This window comes from Pipra filicauda, unplaced genomic scaffold (assembly GCF_003945595.2).
Source record: "Pipra filicauda isolate LSUMZ 115617 unplaced genomic scaffold, ASM394559v2 scaffold90_size2875636_pilon, whole genome shotgun sequence".
NCBI lineage: Eukaryota > Metazoa > Chordata > Aves > Passeriformes > Pipridae > Pipra > Pipra filicauda.
In genome coordinates this window covers 2047726-2062586 of record NW_024105098.1, presented here as the reverse complement: position 1 = coordinate 2062586, position 14861 = coordinate 2047726, and the positions used below count along the sequence as shown (strand labels likewise).

Genomic DNA, 14861 nt, shown 5'->3' with positions numbered 1-14861 from the left:
CTGCAGGAGGGGTGTAGGCAGTTGCTGCTGTGAGATCCAAATCCCAGGAGTGAATCCTTGGTTCTGTTCCAGGCCTATGGTGGTGCCTATGACGTGATGAGCTCCAAGCACCTGAGAGGAGACGCGAACTACGCCTGGCCCACGGCCGAGGTGGCCGTGATGGGAGCCAAGGTGAGCCCAGCCACCCTCCCACCAGGGCACAGCCACCAGCGCCCTCCCAGCACCACAGAGGGGACAGGGGACGGAGGGACTTGCTCTGAGCAGCCCACCGTGGTGGGGAGGGTGGTGAGGCCAGGGCTGCCCTGGCTGTCAGCAGAGGGATGGCCCTGACCGACCGTGCTGTTCCAGGGCGCTGTGCAGATCATCTTCAGAGGAAAGGAGGCCAACGCGGAGCAGGAGTACGTGGATAAGTTTGCAAACCCCTTTCCTGCTGCCACGAGAGGTATGGATGTCTCCCCCACTGTGTCCCCTGCTTGGGTCTCTCAGTGCACACAGCTCTTAAGGAAACCTTTTGCTAATGAACATATTATTGAGGCAAGACCTGAGTCAGAAAGGTGAGGCTTAACCACAGCTTGTGCATGTGAAGGACAAACACACAAACACATCTAGACACAACACACATCTTCAGCTGGAAAGAGCCTGGTCAAAGCTGGGGACTGCTCTGAAAAGTGCATTTGCAATTTTGTAGATGGTAGAAAGCAACTCACAACTTTTCCTCTGTAGCACAGGTGCTTTTCCAATCTGGTTGACAGCCCTGGATGCAGAGCAGTGGCCTGAAGAAAGGGACAGGATCCAGTTCAGTTATGTGCTCCAGGACACTCTGGAGCAAATTTTTCCACTGTTTTGACCTCTAGCTTTACAGTAGTAACTGCGAATTTAAATTTAAAATTCAAAAATTATTGATGCAGGAATAGTTCCTTTCCAGGCTATTTTAAGTTAATTTGTAACCTGTGAATTTACTTATTCCAAATATTGTTTTGATTTTGCTAATTTATGTTACAGCCTAGGTCAGAAGGCCCAGAAGCAAACCCTCCCTGGTTGGTTTCTCCTTGTTTCCATTTTTTCAGGGTTTGTTGATGACATCATCCAGCCTTCCACCACCCGCAGGCGGATCTGCCAGGACCTGGATGTGCTGGCCAGTAAATCCCAGGCCAGTCCCTGGAAGAAACATGCCAATATCCCGCTGTAAGGATGAGCAGGGGTGGCCCTGCAGGGAGACTTGGCACTCTCTCGTTAATGGAGGTCTGCTTGGCAATGGAAATAGCTCTTTTGGTTTTGATTTGGCTGATAACCCTCAATAAATCATAGTATAAATTTCATTTAATGCTGAGGTCTGACCAGTTCACCTCTCTAAACCTTTTTGGTGGTTAATAATCAACAGCCCCTGCCGTGCCTGCAGCAGATGAGCTGTTACTAATTGCTCAAGGTCAAACATTCCCTTGGCTCCCTCATTCCATAGGCCCTGAGGCAGAGCTGAGTGACCTCTCCCTGCTGACGAGATGGGCCCCTGTGCATTCAGGTGTAGCTCCACGTGCATCTTTGGAGTCTGACTCTACTTGCCTGCACCACAGACTCAGAGAGGAGAATCCTGAGCCTGGCTTGCAGGATCCCAGACTAACCTGTTGTGTTCCTCTGCCAGACTGTCCAAGGCACAGCTTTTCCAGGCCGGCTCTCAGGTGGGTCTCAGAGCTGCAGGCTGGGGCACAGGTGGGAGGTACAGAGAAGGTGCAGCCAGCCCCCTCCTGAAGGGCAAGCAACAAAAAAGGGCAGTTCTGGTGGGACATGAAAATCCTTCTCCCTCAGCACAGGCTGGAACAGAGGCCTACAGAGGCCTCATTTTTCTGTGATTATCTGCCAGACTAGTAGTAGGTGTTAGCTCAGCTCAGCCCTGGGCCCTGTGCTCGCTCTGCTCAGCAGAAGCTGCATTTGACCCCCAGCCCCCAAGGCAGAGAGGAGCAGCCACTGTCACCCTTAGCCCTGCTGCACCAGCTGCAGGCACAGGAGGGCCTGGAGTGACCTCAGGGATGCACTGGGAGACACAGCACTGCCCTACCTGCACATGGGGCTGCTGCTGTTCGCTCCCAGCACGGGCCTGAAGGAGCAGAGAGGCAGGATGGCCACTTCCCAGGGAGCAGCTCTTCCAGGAACGTGCAGTGAGTACAGCTGTGGAGCTTGGAGCCTGCAACCTGCGGGGAAAAAAGGCAACAACTAAAAACTATCTAAAAGCACAGTTCAAAAGGAGCATTTCAGGTCCGAGTCCCAGCTCCAGAGGTTTTTGGATGCCTTGGAGGCAGCACACTCAGGTTCCAGACACACTGTCCTGGCTGCAGCACGCTGAAGGAGCTGCACGAAGGTACCTGGCTGTACCTGAGCACACAGACCCTCTGCCCCAGGGGACAGAGGCAGCTCCACCACCAAGGGAAGGCCTGAGGAACTGTTCCTGTCCTGGGGTCACTGCCATGGTAGGAGGGCTCAGCTGACTGTGAGAGAGCCGTCAGTTTTTGAAGGGTTTGTAAGGCCCAAGAAGATTTTTTAGAAGCAAAGCTGAGAGAGGCTGGTGGCTGTGCCAGGTTTAGAGGCAGAAGCTGTGGGAAGGGAAGCAATACACACACAGCTCCTCCAGCCTGCCCAGGGTCAGGAGGAGACAGTGAGAAATGCAAGTGGTCTTTGCCACAGAGAGAAAAGTACAGCTTTGTTAGTTGTTTCCTGACCTCACTGGTGCCACAGCCTCCATCCTCTCCAGTCCCTTGCCAGCACAACAGTTTGGATTTTCTCTCTTCATTTCCAAGCAGTTGTTCTTCCAGCACAACATGCTGGAAACAGGCTGGAAAGCTGCTCTGGCCATGCTACTGGAGATCCTGAATTGCAGTCACCTACAAAAACAAGAGGTACAACATGAACTCCTCACAGCAGTGAGCAGCCCTCGAACGGGGCAGCAAGGCAGGTTACTTACTGTGTTCTCCAGGTCAGCAGGAGCTGAGCATAACTTACAAGCGTTTGGGCTGTGTCTCAGGAGCAGCTCAGACCTTGAATCTTATCCCTGTTCCTCACCTGCTGCATCTCGTTACCATTCCTGGCTCGGGTGACTCTCCTGAGGTAGTGGGCCGGGTGATAAATCAGTTTTCTGTGGCACTACAGAGCTGAAATCATTCCTGGGTGGGACAGAAATAGCACCTTGCTCTCATACATGGGAATAATGAGGACATTTCTTTTCAGGAATCTGTAAACTCCATTTGGCCCCCTGGTTGTTGCAGCTTCCAAGCCCTTGCCACTGCAGCTTCTTCCCCCGAGGTCCAGGTCACTTCAGACGTGCAGGGCAGGAGAGGCAAATTCTTCTCAAAATTCGTGACAGTTCAAGCAATTGTAAGTTCTAACAGTGCAGCTTTCCCAGAGGTGTGGGGCCTTCCCAGATTTACAGAATCTCACAATAACCCCCCAGATCAACCAAAAACACACCATGGTGGAGGTACGGAAAAGAAGCCCAGGGAGGGTTTTCCATCACTCTGAGGTTGAGTGGGTAAGGTGGTGGTACAGGACCAGGTTGTGAAGCCTGGACTACATGAAAACTACCTGTCAGCACTTCCTTTACTAATTCCTTGAATTCCTACTAGTCAGTGGGATGACAGGATGTGATGGTCCAAACAGGCATTTAAAAAGTTATAGTGAAGAGGGTGCTCATCATACTCATGATTTTGAATAGTTTATTAAATGAAAGGTGAAGCATCAGTTTTAAATTGTACAAAAGGAAAAAAAAAAACCTCATATTGTAAATGTACAATTTACAGAATTACTAGCAAAACCAATCAAGGAGACACTCATAATACAAAAACCTATAGACTGCAAACTGAACTGGAGACCCATTGCAGGTACCGTGATCATCAATGTTTGTTATACAGTATTCTACAATGTTAAATTAGGAATCAGTTTTCCACACAGAGGACTGTGAAGCACAAGGTTTGTCTGAGAATGACTCAAACCAGGCAGCATCTGCTCTGCCCCGCTGCCCACGGGGCGATGTGAGCGGGGCCGCAGCCCCGTGCCCCGGGCGCGGGGGGTGCCCCGAGCGAGGGCACAGCTCGGTCTGAAGTGCCAGCTGCTGCTGGGTTGGTCCATCCCCACCCCGGGGGAACGGCTGCAGGGCCTGGGCAAACATTTTTGGCAACTGTGTCTGAGAAGTGCCCTTGTTGGGAGAGACACCGCAGCTGGGTGAGAGCCTCGGCCCCGGGCACGGACGGGCCGGGTTGGTTCCCAGTAAGCTCCAAAGAGAAAAAAGCTCTGTGATTATTCTGCAGTTGCTAAAAAATAAAAGCACCTCTGAAACTGCTGTGCTCCAAGTGGGTAAGTCTGGTTTGTATCTCAGCTGCTAATGGTGGAGTGCAGGAAGGAAGAGGAACGTTTTGGGGCCGTTTTGGAGATCCTGGAGTTGTGGAAGGCCAGCTCTGCTGGCATCAGGCCAGTCTAACTAAGGAGCAGCTACTAGGCAGAGTCATCAAATTGAAGCATAATGAAATTCCAAATTATTGAAGACATTGAAAAGAATCTCTTATTACAATGAATTAGCTGAGAATGTTTTGGGGTCTTCTTGATTTTTTTTTTTTTAACGTTTTTAGCTTTTTTGAAAAATCATATTTTTTTTTCCAAAGAATTACTCTCAATATGCACAGTTAACACTGAAAATGTAGCTGTAGTCCATTGTAAGCTTAAGAACTTCACCATCTAAGCACAAATTTCTATGCAGCACATACAGTACTTCTAACTGGCAAAATTAATTTACAAAAATAGCGGAAAAGGGTATTTACGGCATGGAAAGTAGACTTTGTTTTATGGTACAGGAAAATTACTTTTCATATGCTAAAGTGATCCTTTCCCCCACCCTTGGACTATTTTTTTTTAATAGGAAAGTTGCTGTTTATGTACCTTGGGTTGGCAGGCTTGAAGTAGGTAGTAAAAACAGCAAAGTGATTACTTGAGAACCATTCGTGTGTTTTACTGAGAATACTTTATTTGCTGGTATAAGTTGCTAAAAATGCACAGAGCAAGTACCAATAGAAAATTTACTGTTTTGTGTCCCCATGTGCTATATAAAATGAATGTTACACAGCATCTGTTGGAAAAGTGGCTTCATGGACATCTCTTACTTTATGTCCCATTATAAATAAAAATAAATCTTCTCAAGAGTATAAAATCTGGGTTTATCATATCAGAATCTGAAATTTTTTGGCAGAGATGCACGTCATTAGGATTCTACCCTCTTCTCTGAGAGTGCTCTTCTCCATGCCTGGGAGAGGACAGGAGCGTACCATAATGTGAATCAGATCCAGTGTGTTCAAAAACACTTCTCTGTAGCCAGAACGACCTGCTTACAGCATCCTTGCTAGTCAGTGGCTGATAGGCATAGGTTTAATAAAAATGGCTAGCTCTGAAAACATAAAAAGGCAAATGTTAAAACTGTTTTAAATTGTACAGCAGAAAAATAAAGTTAAAAAGTTCTGTTTTCACTCAATGTTGTTTTCAGAAAACGTATGTAGAACAGTGTTTATTTCGACAGCTGTCTTAACAATTTAAAACCTCCTCCTCATCCAGAAAAAAAAAAATCTGTATTAGGACAGTCAAGAACAGGGATACAAATGATTCTCTAGGTCAGCCCTTCTGAGGTGACTGGAGTGGCCAACATTCCCGGGTGTCACTGAGGAGCTCCTCTTCTCTCCCTCACCACAAAAAGGGGTTGACCTCAATCATTTGGTTAAAAATCAAACCGTATCACATCAAAAGTGTGGTTTCCATACAAGCTATCACAGTATATAGGCCTCTAGCTCTAAACAATAGAGTTCCAAGTTTGTAAAACGTCTTCCCAGACTTCAGAACATGGGCATGCCAAATCCCTGCAGAGGGAGGAAAAGACAGGGTTACCTGGGGCGGGGCCGGGGGCAGGGCTGGGGGGGCACAGCACACACAGGCCTTACTGAGTCGTCCTCGATGATGGCAGCAGAGTCGAAGAAGTCCGGCCGCAGCTCCGCGCGCTCCCGCCGGTTCCGCGACGGCGGCTGCAAAAGGAGGGGACAGCTGCCAGGGCACCCTCCCCTGCCAGGGCACCTTCCCCTGCCAGAGCACCCTCCCCTTCCAGGGCACCCTCCCCTTCCAGGGCACCTTCCCCTGCCAGGGCACCCTCCCCTTCCAGGGAGCTCCCACACCGAGGGGGGCCCTGGCCCAGGACTGCACACCCTGGAGGCTGTTTGCAGTCTAAGTCTGTGCTCATGGTTAAGGACTTGCCTAAGGCTTTTCCTGACTTAGGGATGTTCCTGTGTTGGGCTGCACTGAAATTCTCTTAACTGTCTTGATGCTTTTCAGTTTATGGTGAAACTTGAGCCCTGACATGGTCAAAAAGGGATTTAGAACAAAAAAGGTACTGAAGATAAGATCCTGTAATATTTCTGAGGAACACACCCTTGGTGGTGTCCTTCCCCAGGAGCACAAGAGTAAACCTGAGCTGCACTGGCTTGATCAGTTCCTTCCCTTCCTTGCCTTGGCTGTTCCTTGGCCATCCCATGAATGCTGGCAGTAACCTCAGTGTTCAGCAGCTGCAACTGAATCAGTACCTAAATTCTCTCTCCAAGGCATTACAGCCCAGTCCTACAGTAACCTCTGCCTTACTGTGCAGATACGAAAGGAGAAACAGGAAGGCTTCAAAACACTGGTGTGTGAAATGCAAACTGCTCCCTTCTCCCTTTTCCCAAGGAAGCCCTCATTCCAGAGGGGGAGGCCAGGAAGGTTCCAAGTGCTGCAAAGGAACTCCTGCCTGGAGCCTCTGCAGCACCTGAAAGGACCTGGGGCTGCCAGTGGTGACAGGACCTGTTAGGGAGCAATTCCAGTGTAAGGAACTCTAGGGAGCATTTGGAGCACTGCAGCTCTTTAACACTCAGGCAGCTGGAAATCAGGCTCAAAACTTTGGAAATTTTTGTTGACACGTCTAAAATTCCTTCTAAATTATCTTTCAACCTTTTTGAACTTGCCATTAGTGAGATTTACTGACCAGATCAATGACCATCGTGTCCTCGAACTCCTCGTTCATGTCCTCTAGCTGACCTCGTGAGGACATCATGACATCTTCAAAGATGGGCTCAGCGTCGTCCTCCATTAGACCTCGTCTGAGCAAACAAAGACAGAGTCATTTCCAGGCATTTAAACTGCCCAACCATCATCTTTGCCATTAAAAGTCTATCCCTTAATGCCTTCCCCCAAACCCTCATTCTGAGTCAAGCCAAACTCTCTAATATCAGTGGGAGGAAAACTGTCTGTAAAACCCACCCCAGCACTGGCAGAGGCTGAAGCAGCAAGTCCCATGGAACTGCACTACAAACAGGAATCAAATTTGCCCTCAACAAGGACAGGGCAATAACCTCTCTGTGTCTGCTTGCCCTTTTCCAAGAAGGAGTGACACTGCTTGCCAGGATCACGGTAAATCCCTGGGAATCCAGCAGTGAATCCAGGCCCAGTTTCTAAGACTGTAAGGATTCCTGAAGGACTGGGTGGGATCAGCACCAGAGCATGTGGTGCTTCAGTGTTCCCCATGTGTGCTCCTCCATCCCTGCTCAGGGGAACCCTTGGCTGGAGACGCTGTGCAGGGCCCAGAGCAGGCTCAGGGCAGCAGGAATCGCTGTCAGGGACAGGCAGGGTCCCATTTCAGCCCCGCTGTCCCGTCCAGGCTCTGACAGGGGGACACTGGGAGCACTTACACTGCGTGCCTTACTCCAGTCCTGCCTTTCATGTAGTTCATTCCTGTCCTGTCCTTCCGATTGAGATCCTCCAGCTTCTGCTGGCCCAGCCACGAGATCTGCATCTGGGGACTGACATGGGACAGCGTCAGGACAGAGACACTTCTGAGCTGGCTGTTTATAGACAGCATCTATCTCCAAGTTCTGTGTCTGGCCATGGTCATGTTTCACAGCAGGGTAATTAAATCACATTCATCACTGTACATGTCTTCCGGATTCCCTTCCACAACTTGGCTCCTCTCACTGTTCACGCACAAAGAAATCCATTAATCGTTGCAATAAAACCAGGTATGGGAAACACTGACATTGGTCCTTCATTGGGAACAGGCACCTGGAGTGGGAGCACTGCTACAATTTATTATTAAATCCTACTTCACTGTCTCAGATCAGGTAAAATACGAGCAAGAACAGAGCCAAATGAATAATGGACACATGTTTTAAAACATTCCACAACATGAAAACCAGATTGTTTTTACACACAGACCCTGATCAGCATCACTTTGAGGGCCAGTCCCTCACCCTGTCAGGCTGCACCATCAGTGCCCCCTAAGCCCAGCAGAGCCAGCCCTCTGGGGGGATTTGTGCCCAGCACAAGGGAACAGCAGCAAGGCCAGTGCAGCCCTTCCAGAGCCACAGCAGGCTGTGTTAAATGAGAAAACAGCTGAGACCCAAGCATTCCTCTGGCCAGGATTAACCCCTGAGTTCAGCAAGAGAACCTCAAATGACAGCAGGTAGGGGGAGAGAAAAGAACATTTACAGGTCTTCTAGAGAAACACTTCAATCCAGCCCAGGGACCCAAACATTCAGAGGATTAACCACAACTGTGGGGTTATGCTATGAGATAATATTAGCATGAGCAATTTCTACTATTATTTCATTGCAACATAGTCTTCCTGGGACCTGAAGAGAATGGAAGTCTTGCTGAGCTATAGCCAAGGCACGTTCAGGTGGTTTTGCAAAGAAAACTGCATCCATGGGGCCACGGGCTAAGACTATTGTGTAAGTCATAAGCGACTCCTTTGCCTGGTTCCCTGTATTCAATCCTGCAATTCCAGCACTTACTTGTGTAAAAAGTCCTGTTCAGATCCCTGCTCCGACTCGTGCTCCTGGATCTGCTCCCCCATTTGCCTGGTGTTCTCCCTCAGGACAGTGGAGGTGAGCTGTGGTGCCTGCAGTGCCCCTGGAGTGTGGATGTTCTCGTTCCTGTTCAGCCAGGAGCCTTCCAGGCTCTCATCTGGAGACAACATGGAAATCACTGCTGCACTCCTGGTAACTGCAGGGCAGCATTAGACAGGTGTGCACTGAGGGGAAATGCTTGGAATGGGAAGTTTTTCAGCTCTAATTTTATATTCTGCTCTTCTAAGTATTACTACCAGCTATTCCCAGCAATAATAGCAATTTAAAATAGGAACACTGAACAAACACAGAAGTTATTGCAAACAAAACTGTCTGGCAGCGCTGCCTCCATTGCTGGGCATTCTGCACACATCCAACCAAGGTAATTCCCAATCCCTGAGTTTACAATCTCAACATAAAACTGGTAATCTCATATGTGTACAGCAACCAAGGGAAAGGTAAACACCAAGATGAGGTGAAACCCCAAACTGTGGTCAGCTCAGACCCTTCGAGACATCAGTCAGAACACCCGAGTGGGCAGAGAGGGGGCACTGGGCACAGGGATCAGAATTTCAAGGGCACTGAAGGTCCAACTGAGATGTGCTGGGATTGGGAAGGGAGCAAAGCAGAGAGGAGGGAACGGGGCAGACTTGAGGAGAGTGGGACAGAGCAGGCAAGTGCAGCCAGACACATGGAGAAAAAAAGGAAGTTGCTGGAGCAACACAAGTTACAGGGGAGAGGGGAACAGAGACGGCAAGATCACGGATTTCCTGACAGGACATGTGGTGAGAAAGGACATGGGGATCTCCATGGATCTGTTCATTCTTCCTATGCCTTTTACTACCCTTTAGGATTGTCTAAAAAGCTGCCTGTTTGTTCTTGAATTTACCTTTGAATCTCTTTTATGTTAGGGATTTTTTTAAAAAAATCCTATTGATTTCCTCAAGGCACTGGGAAGAAATGTCCCAGAGCACATTTGCTCTCAGGAGCAACAGGGAGTGTCCTCAAGCCCAGGCTGCTGAACCCTGAATGTCCTGCATTTAGGGCAGAAAGGAACCAGAGGGGACTGGATGTGGTTCTCTGGTGCCAGGATAGTGTCTGCAGTGACCTTGCCCTTATTTTAGATCCTTTAAAGAGAAAGAGAAAAAAATAAGGGAGCTACTCAAATGCAAAGTGTTGGAAATCAATTGTCCCTTCTATTGATCACTGAGGAGAGGGGACACAAAGAGCACAAAAGAGGTGAATAATGCCTAAAAACTATGTCAGAAGGCTGAGATTTGCCTTATAGGGAAGCAAAGGTGCTACTGCACTTCCCGGGGAAAAAAAAAGGATACTGGCAAAATACAATAAAATAGAATGAAAATGGTATCAAGAGGAAAGAAAGAAACCTCAGCAGTTGAATTCTGTGAAAATCCTGGCATCCTGAAGGAAGGAAAGCAGTGTCTGAGGGAAGGGACCAGTGTTTCCCTACACTCCAGGCTGGCTGTGAGGAATAGGAGCCAGTGTAGGACTGAACAGAGGCTGCAGGGGAGAAGGGACCTGGCTGGACAAGTGCAGAGGGGCACACTTGTACACACACAGAGGAGTATTTTGGGAAATTGCTGTATATTCAGGCAAAGTGGCTTTAGATTCCTCCCTAAGGAGTTACTATCATAGACACTGACTCTGAAAACCCCCTGAAGTTTAAAGATCCCACTTACACCTACTCTGTAGTGGAACAGTAAATTAATATTCACAAAAGTGCACACAGGTCACACAGGTTGACCAGGAACAGATGCAGCCTTGTAAGAAATCTGCTGTCCCAGCCAAATTCCTGATGGACATGCCTGAAGTCTCAGAAAGAGTAAACACAGACACTGGATAGCAACACATATTAACACATATCAACACAAAATGAACAAAAATGGTGTCCTTTTACTGTTCTCCAGTGGTCCTGCAAAACCAGAGACCTACAGGAGAATTTCTGCCTGGGGTTTCTGCAGCTCCCTGTGAATGCACAGCAGCCCCAGAGGGAGCACAGGCACAACACCAGCAGTCCAGGAGTGAGGAGGGAGTAGTGCAGGTCACTCCACACCTCTCCAAGGTCAGGAACAGCTTTCAGCAGTTCTGACCAGCCAGTTCTGGAGCAGACAAACAAGAACAGGGTATTTCCCATAAGGACACGTTCAAGCCCAACAGAACTTGCAGAACAGATGCCTTGGTTTTGCTCCACAGAGAAAATATCCTGTATTTCTGCATTAACTAACAAAGCCCCAGGGCTCCTGAGGAGCAGAGCTGTGACACAGGCACAGAGTGACACACACACGTGGAGACACCCAGACAAACCTTCCACTCTCTTTTTGTGGAGGGGGGGTCGGCCCTTCTTGTTCCTCACGGAGGAGGCTTTGCTGCTGCTGCTCCCGCTGTTCACTGACATCCTGTCGTCCTCCCCGCCCGTCACCAGGGAGTTCCTGTAGGAGATCAGGGGCAGCCACACGTCCTCCCTCCTCTCCATCATCTGCTCCGTCAGGAACTTCTCCAGGTAGGTGTGACTGCAAACACAAGACAAGGACCTCTGGATAACCTGGGCACTGCCACTGTGCCAGCACTGCAGCCACCACTGCAGGGCATCCTCTGGCAGCCCGGGGCAAGGAAAAGGGTCCCTTCAAACGCAAGCGGTTCCTTTTCCATAAAATGTCTGAACATCTGGGCCATTGCCAGGAGAAGTCCAGTGCACACGTGTTAACTGCAGGGAGGAACCAAACTCCCCTCCTGGGCTGGGGGGCACACGAGTTGTTTTCTTTGTCCAGGGGTTATTTAATTATGGAATTGGAAGTGATCCCTAAAATGAACATGCAAAGGTCCATAGAAGTGACTCTAACGAGTTTCAGGCTGCAGAGGCAAACATTCAGGATTGGTGAGGGAACTCAGGTAACTGCAGCATCACTTCCTGCACCCTTCAGTCACCATTGCCTCCAAAAACCACCCTGCCACGTTGGCAGCAGTGGAGTCACCTCCACACATTCCACAGGAAATGCAAGATTTTCCTCTGGTAGCTCATGGCAGCTTGGAGTTGTTCCACAGTCCTGTTCAGAAGAGGACAAGGAGCCACACTGGACATGCCTGGGCAACAATCAGTACAACTCGAGTGCTTCATGACTGTAGAGAATCCACCTGAAGAAGCGTCTTGGAAAGCAAGAAGTTTTTCTGCCTCCATTTCTATGTACAGAACTCAAGTGTGTGGTTAGGGCCAAACTGTGAGGGAGGAAAATGACACCACTTGGGGTCCTTTACTGCCCAGATGCCAAACCTGAGACACCTTGTGCTCAGTGTTTTGGAGGAGCTTCACACTGGCAGTTCTTACCAGCTTCAACAAAGAGAGAAACTCTGAATTTCCAGGAGTAAGAACACCAATACTGAGGCTCCACCTCATCTGACACCCATCAGTCAGTGTCTGGTCTAAGCCAACAGTCTCTGAGAGAAATAAAAGGAAATAAATGCCTCCAAGGACAATCACCTCTCTTCTGTCCTAAACTAATTCCTCAGGATTTCCCTCTCTGTATTCGTCATGTGGATTTTAGTATAAAACATCAGTAAATAGTTGGCTATTATATAAATACATAAATACAAACATTTAGTATAAAGCATTAGTATACATTTTTTTCCCCAGCTGTATGAGTCTGGCACTTTAAGTGTACAGTTTTATATGAAATCCACAGATGTGAGCAGATCCCTAAATGGCTCTCCCAAATTCTGGAGGTCACTCAGAAAACAAGAAGCCAAATAAATAAACACGACAGGAAAACTAAATGAAACTGATGTTGCTGCTCCATTCCCAATCTTTCTTCCCCCAGATAAAAACCCAGCAGCAAAGCAGGAGGGAGGAGGAGCCCTGTGGAAGAGGACTGTGCTGGACTGCCAGGAAGGCTGTTCTGGCCCAGGGCAGGTGACACGTGCAGGTAATTTGGGTTTGGAGGCAGGAAATGAACTCTTCAGTCCCATTCCAGGTGTGCTGGGCAGGTAATTTGGGTTTGGAGGCAGGAAATGAACTCTTCAGTCCCATTCCAAGCTGGAGAACTGCTGGCACAGGCAGCCACATGCTTGTGGGACTGTAAGGGTCATTCCTGAGCCCGTGTGGCTCCCAAGGGAGAGCTGGGGAGGGTCCCTGGGCAGGGAGGAGGAGAGGGATCCCCCACACGGGGGTCACAGACCTTCCCCAGGCAGCCCCTGGGGAGGGAGAGAGGTCCCTGTGCATGGAGGAGCTGCAGAGAAGGGCAGATGAACATTCCAGTCCAGCTGAGTCTCCTGTCAGAGGAGCACCCTGGACAGGCCCAGCAGGGCAGGAGGGAGGCACCTCCAAGGAAATCTGTCCATACAGGCAGCTATACTGACTGTGCTCATGGGCACCCCAGCCAGGGGCACCCAGGGCACCTCTGAGCTCACCCTAAAGCAGCAATGTAGCACAGAGCAGGTCAATCATGCTCCAGGGGATCTATTTCTTTTCCCTGATCATCTGACTCAGCTGAGGTCAACAGCTCAGAAACAGATGACTGCAGCAAAGGCAGACAAACCCAGGAGAAATGGGCTCCACCCCAGTCCTGCAGGAGCAGCCAGTGGCTGTGTGTGTGGGCACCAGTGAGCAGGAGAACCTTGGAGAAGCAATTTAAATGGCAACAGTGAACGTGGAGGAACAAAGTGTCCTGAAGAACCGAATTTCATGCACAGGATCAGGTTAAATTAGACTGTCAGGTACAGAATGATGGAACTGCACAGGTCAGACACTGCAGAAACCTGGGGGAAGGGAGGAGTGCACAGAAAGGACGCTAATTAAACAGGAAACAGCCCAATGGCACTTAGACCAACAGGGAGGAGAATCTACAGCCATGAAATCCTGTTATCCCTAAGTCCTGTCCTGAAGAACAGGACAGAGGCTGACAAGATTCCAAGATGTACCAGTGAAGAGCAGCTCCACAGAGTGCCAAGTTTACCAGCTGGAGCATCCCAGTGTTTGCTGAACTGACAAATTATTGACACAAAGGAAAAGTTCAATGGGTTCAAGTGTGTGTACAATAAAAATTATACAAAGTTACCCAGGATGTATTTCTTATCACACAGATAACATATCAAACCATAACACTCATAATTCTTAACCCTAACAGCAAAGTCCTTTAAAACAAATGTCTTCCCAGAGAAACTCCAGCAAGGCTTGACAGAGTCAGCTGAGGTATTTATAGTTGATATTTATGACTTACACTCGTGGTCACAAAACTGACTGGAAAGATACCTATGACCATAAATCAGCAGATCTGGCAATTGCAGTTTTTAAATTGTCATGAAGTTATTCAATTAATTCAGTTCTACACTGGGCACATAGTGCTTGGCTGATGTTTGACTGGACACCTCTTCCAATATATTAAAATAAACAACAAATACCTGTTTACACTTTCTGTAAATAGCCAGCAGAAATGGATGGTTACAGACTGTAATTTCCCTGCACTAGTAACATTTAATTTTTTTCTTCTAGCCTGAAAAAAAGACTGTTTTTTACTTTCAGTGCCCCATGGGAAATTTTAAAGAACATTGTTCTGGGAGGTCTCAAACTCACCTCATCAGTGGACCTGATTTTCCTTTTCCCATTTATTTTTATTGCCTTGAAGTACAAAGTGATGAGTAAGTGTGTATGTGAAATGTCTTCCTGGGACTTTCTACAGCCCCTGGTAGGTTGTTGGAACACACCCCCAGGGATGGCAGAGCCCAGAGAAGCCAGAGAGGAACACAGAGATTACTTACACAGTCTTTTTGTCCTGTCGCAGGAGTTTGGAGGAGAACTCACTGAGCACTTCGAGGAAAGCGAGGTTTGGAGGGGGATAGTCCTGTCCTTTCTGGTTCTGGTATTTGAAGGCAAACTCTATGCCATCCCTACAGTAAAGAAACATTAACATCTTCAGACATTAACATTCATACAAAAGAGTATTTCCTGCCCCAAACTAAGCA

The 14861-nt window shown here is 48.5% G+C and overlaps 2 protein-coding genes across 5 annotated transcripts in view; one reads left to right on the top strand and one right to left on the bottom strand.

Moving 5' to 3' along the window:
• The window catches only part of PCCB (propionyl-CoA carboxylase subunit beta), a 33346-nt gene extending 32022 nt beyond the window's left edge, over positions 1-1324 (top strand). For both annotated transcript variants that reach the window (XM_039391149.1, XM_027724883.2), the window contains exons 13-15: positions 73-171; positions 349-442; positions 1068-1324. In XM_039391149.1, coding sequence (XP_039247083.1) covers positions 73-171; positions 349-442; positions 1068-1189 — 315 coding nt within the window. In that variant the 3' untranslated portion in view covers positions 1190-1324. The remainder of the gene's footprint in view (positions 1-72; positions 172-348; positions 443-1067) is intronic.
• A 2360-nt stretch (positions 1325-3684) lies between these two features.
• Positions 3685-14861, bottom strand: part of STAG1 (stromal antigen 1) — a 162072-nt gene continuing 150895 nt past the window's right edge. For 2 of the 3 annotated variants that reach the window (XM_027724991.2, XM_039391148.1), the window contains exons 28-34: positions 14658-14786; positions 11214-11419; positions 8835-9006; positions 7734-7844; positions 7031-7145; positions 5964-6044; positions 5506-5882 (exon numbers count right to left, since the gene is read on the bottom strand). In XM_027724991.2, the coding sequence (XP_027580792.1) occupies positions 5859-5882; positions 5964-6044; positions 7031-7145; positions 7734-7844; positions 8835-9006; positions 11214-11419; positions 14658-14786 (838 nt within the window). In that variant the 3' untranslated portion in view covers positions 5506-5858. Of the gene's footprint in view, positions 5883-5963; positions 6045-7030; positions 7146-7733; positions 7845-8834; positions 9007-11213; positions 11420-14657; positions 14787-14861 lie in introns of all 3 variants that reach the window. The other variant, XM_027724992.2, reaches the window with a different exon arrangement.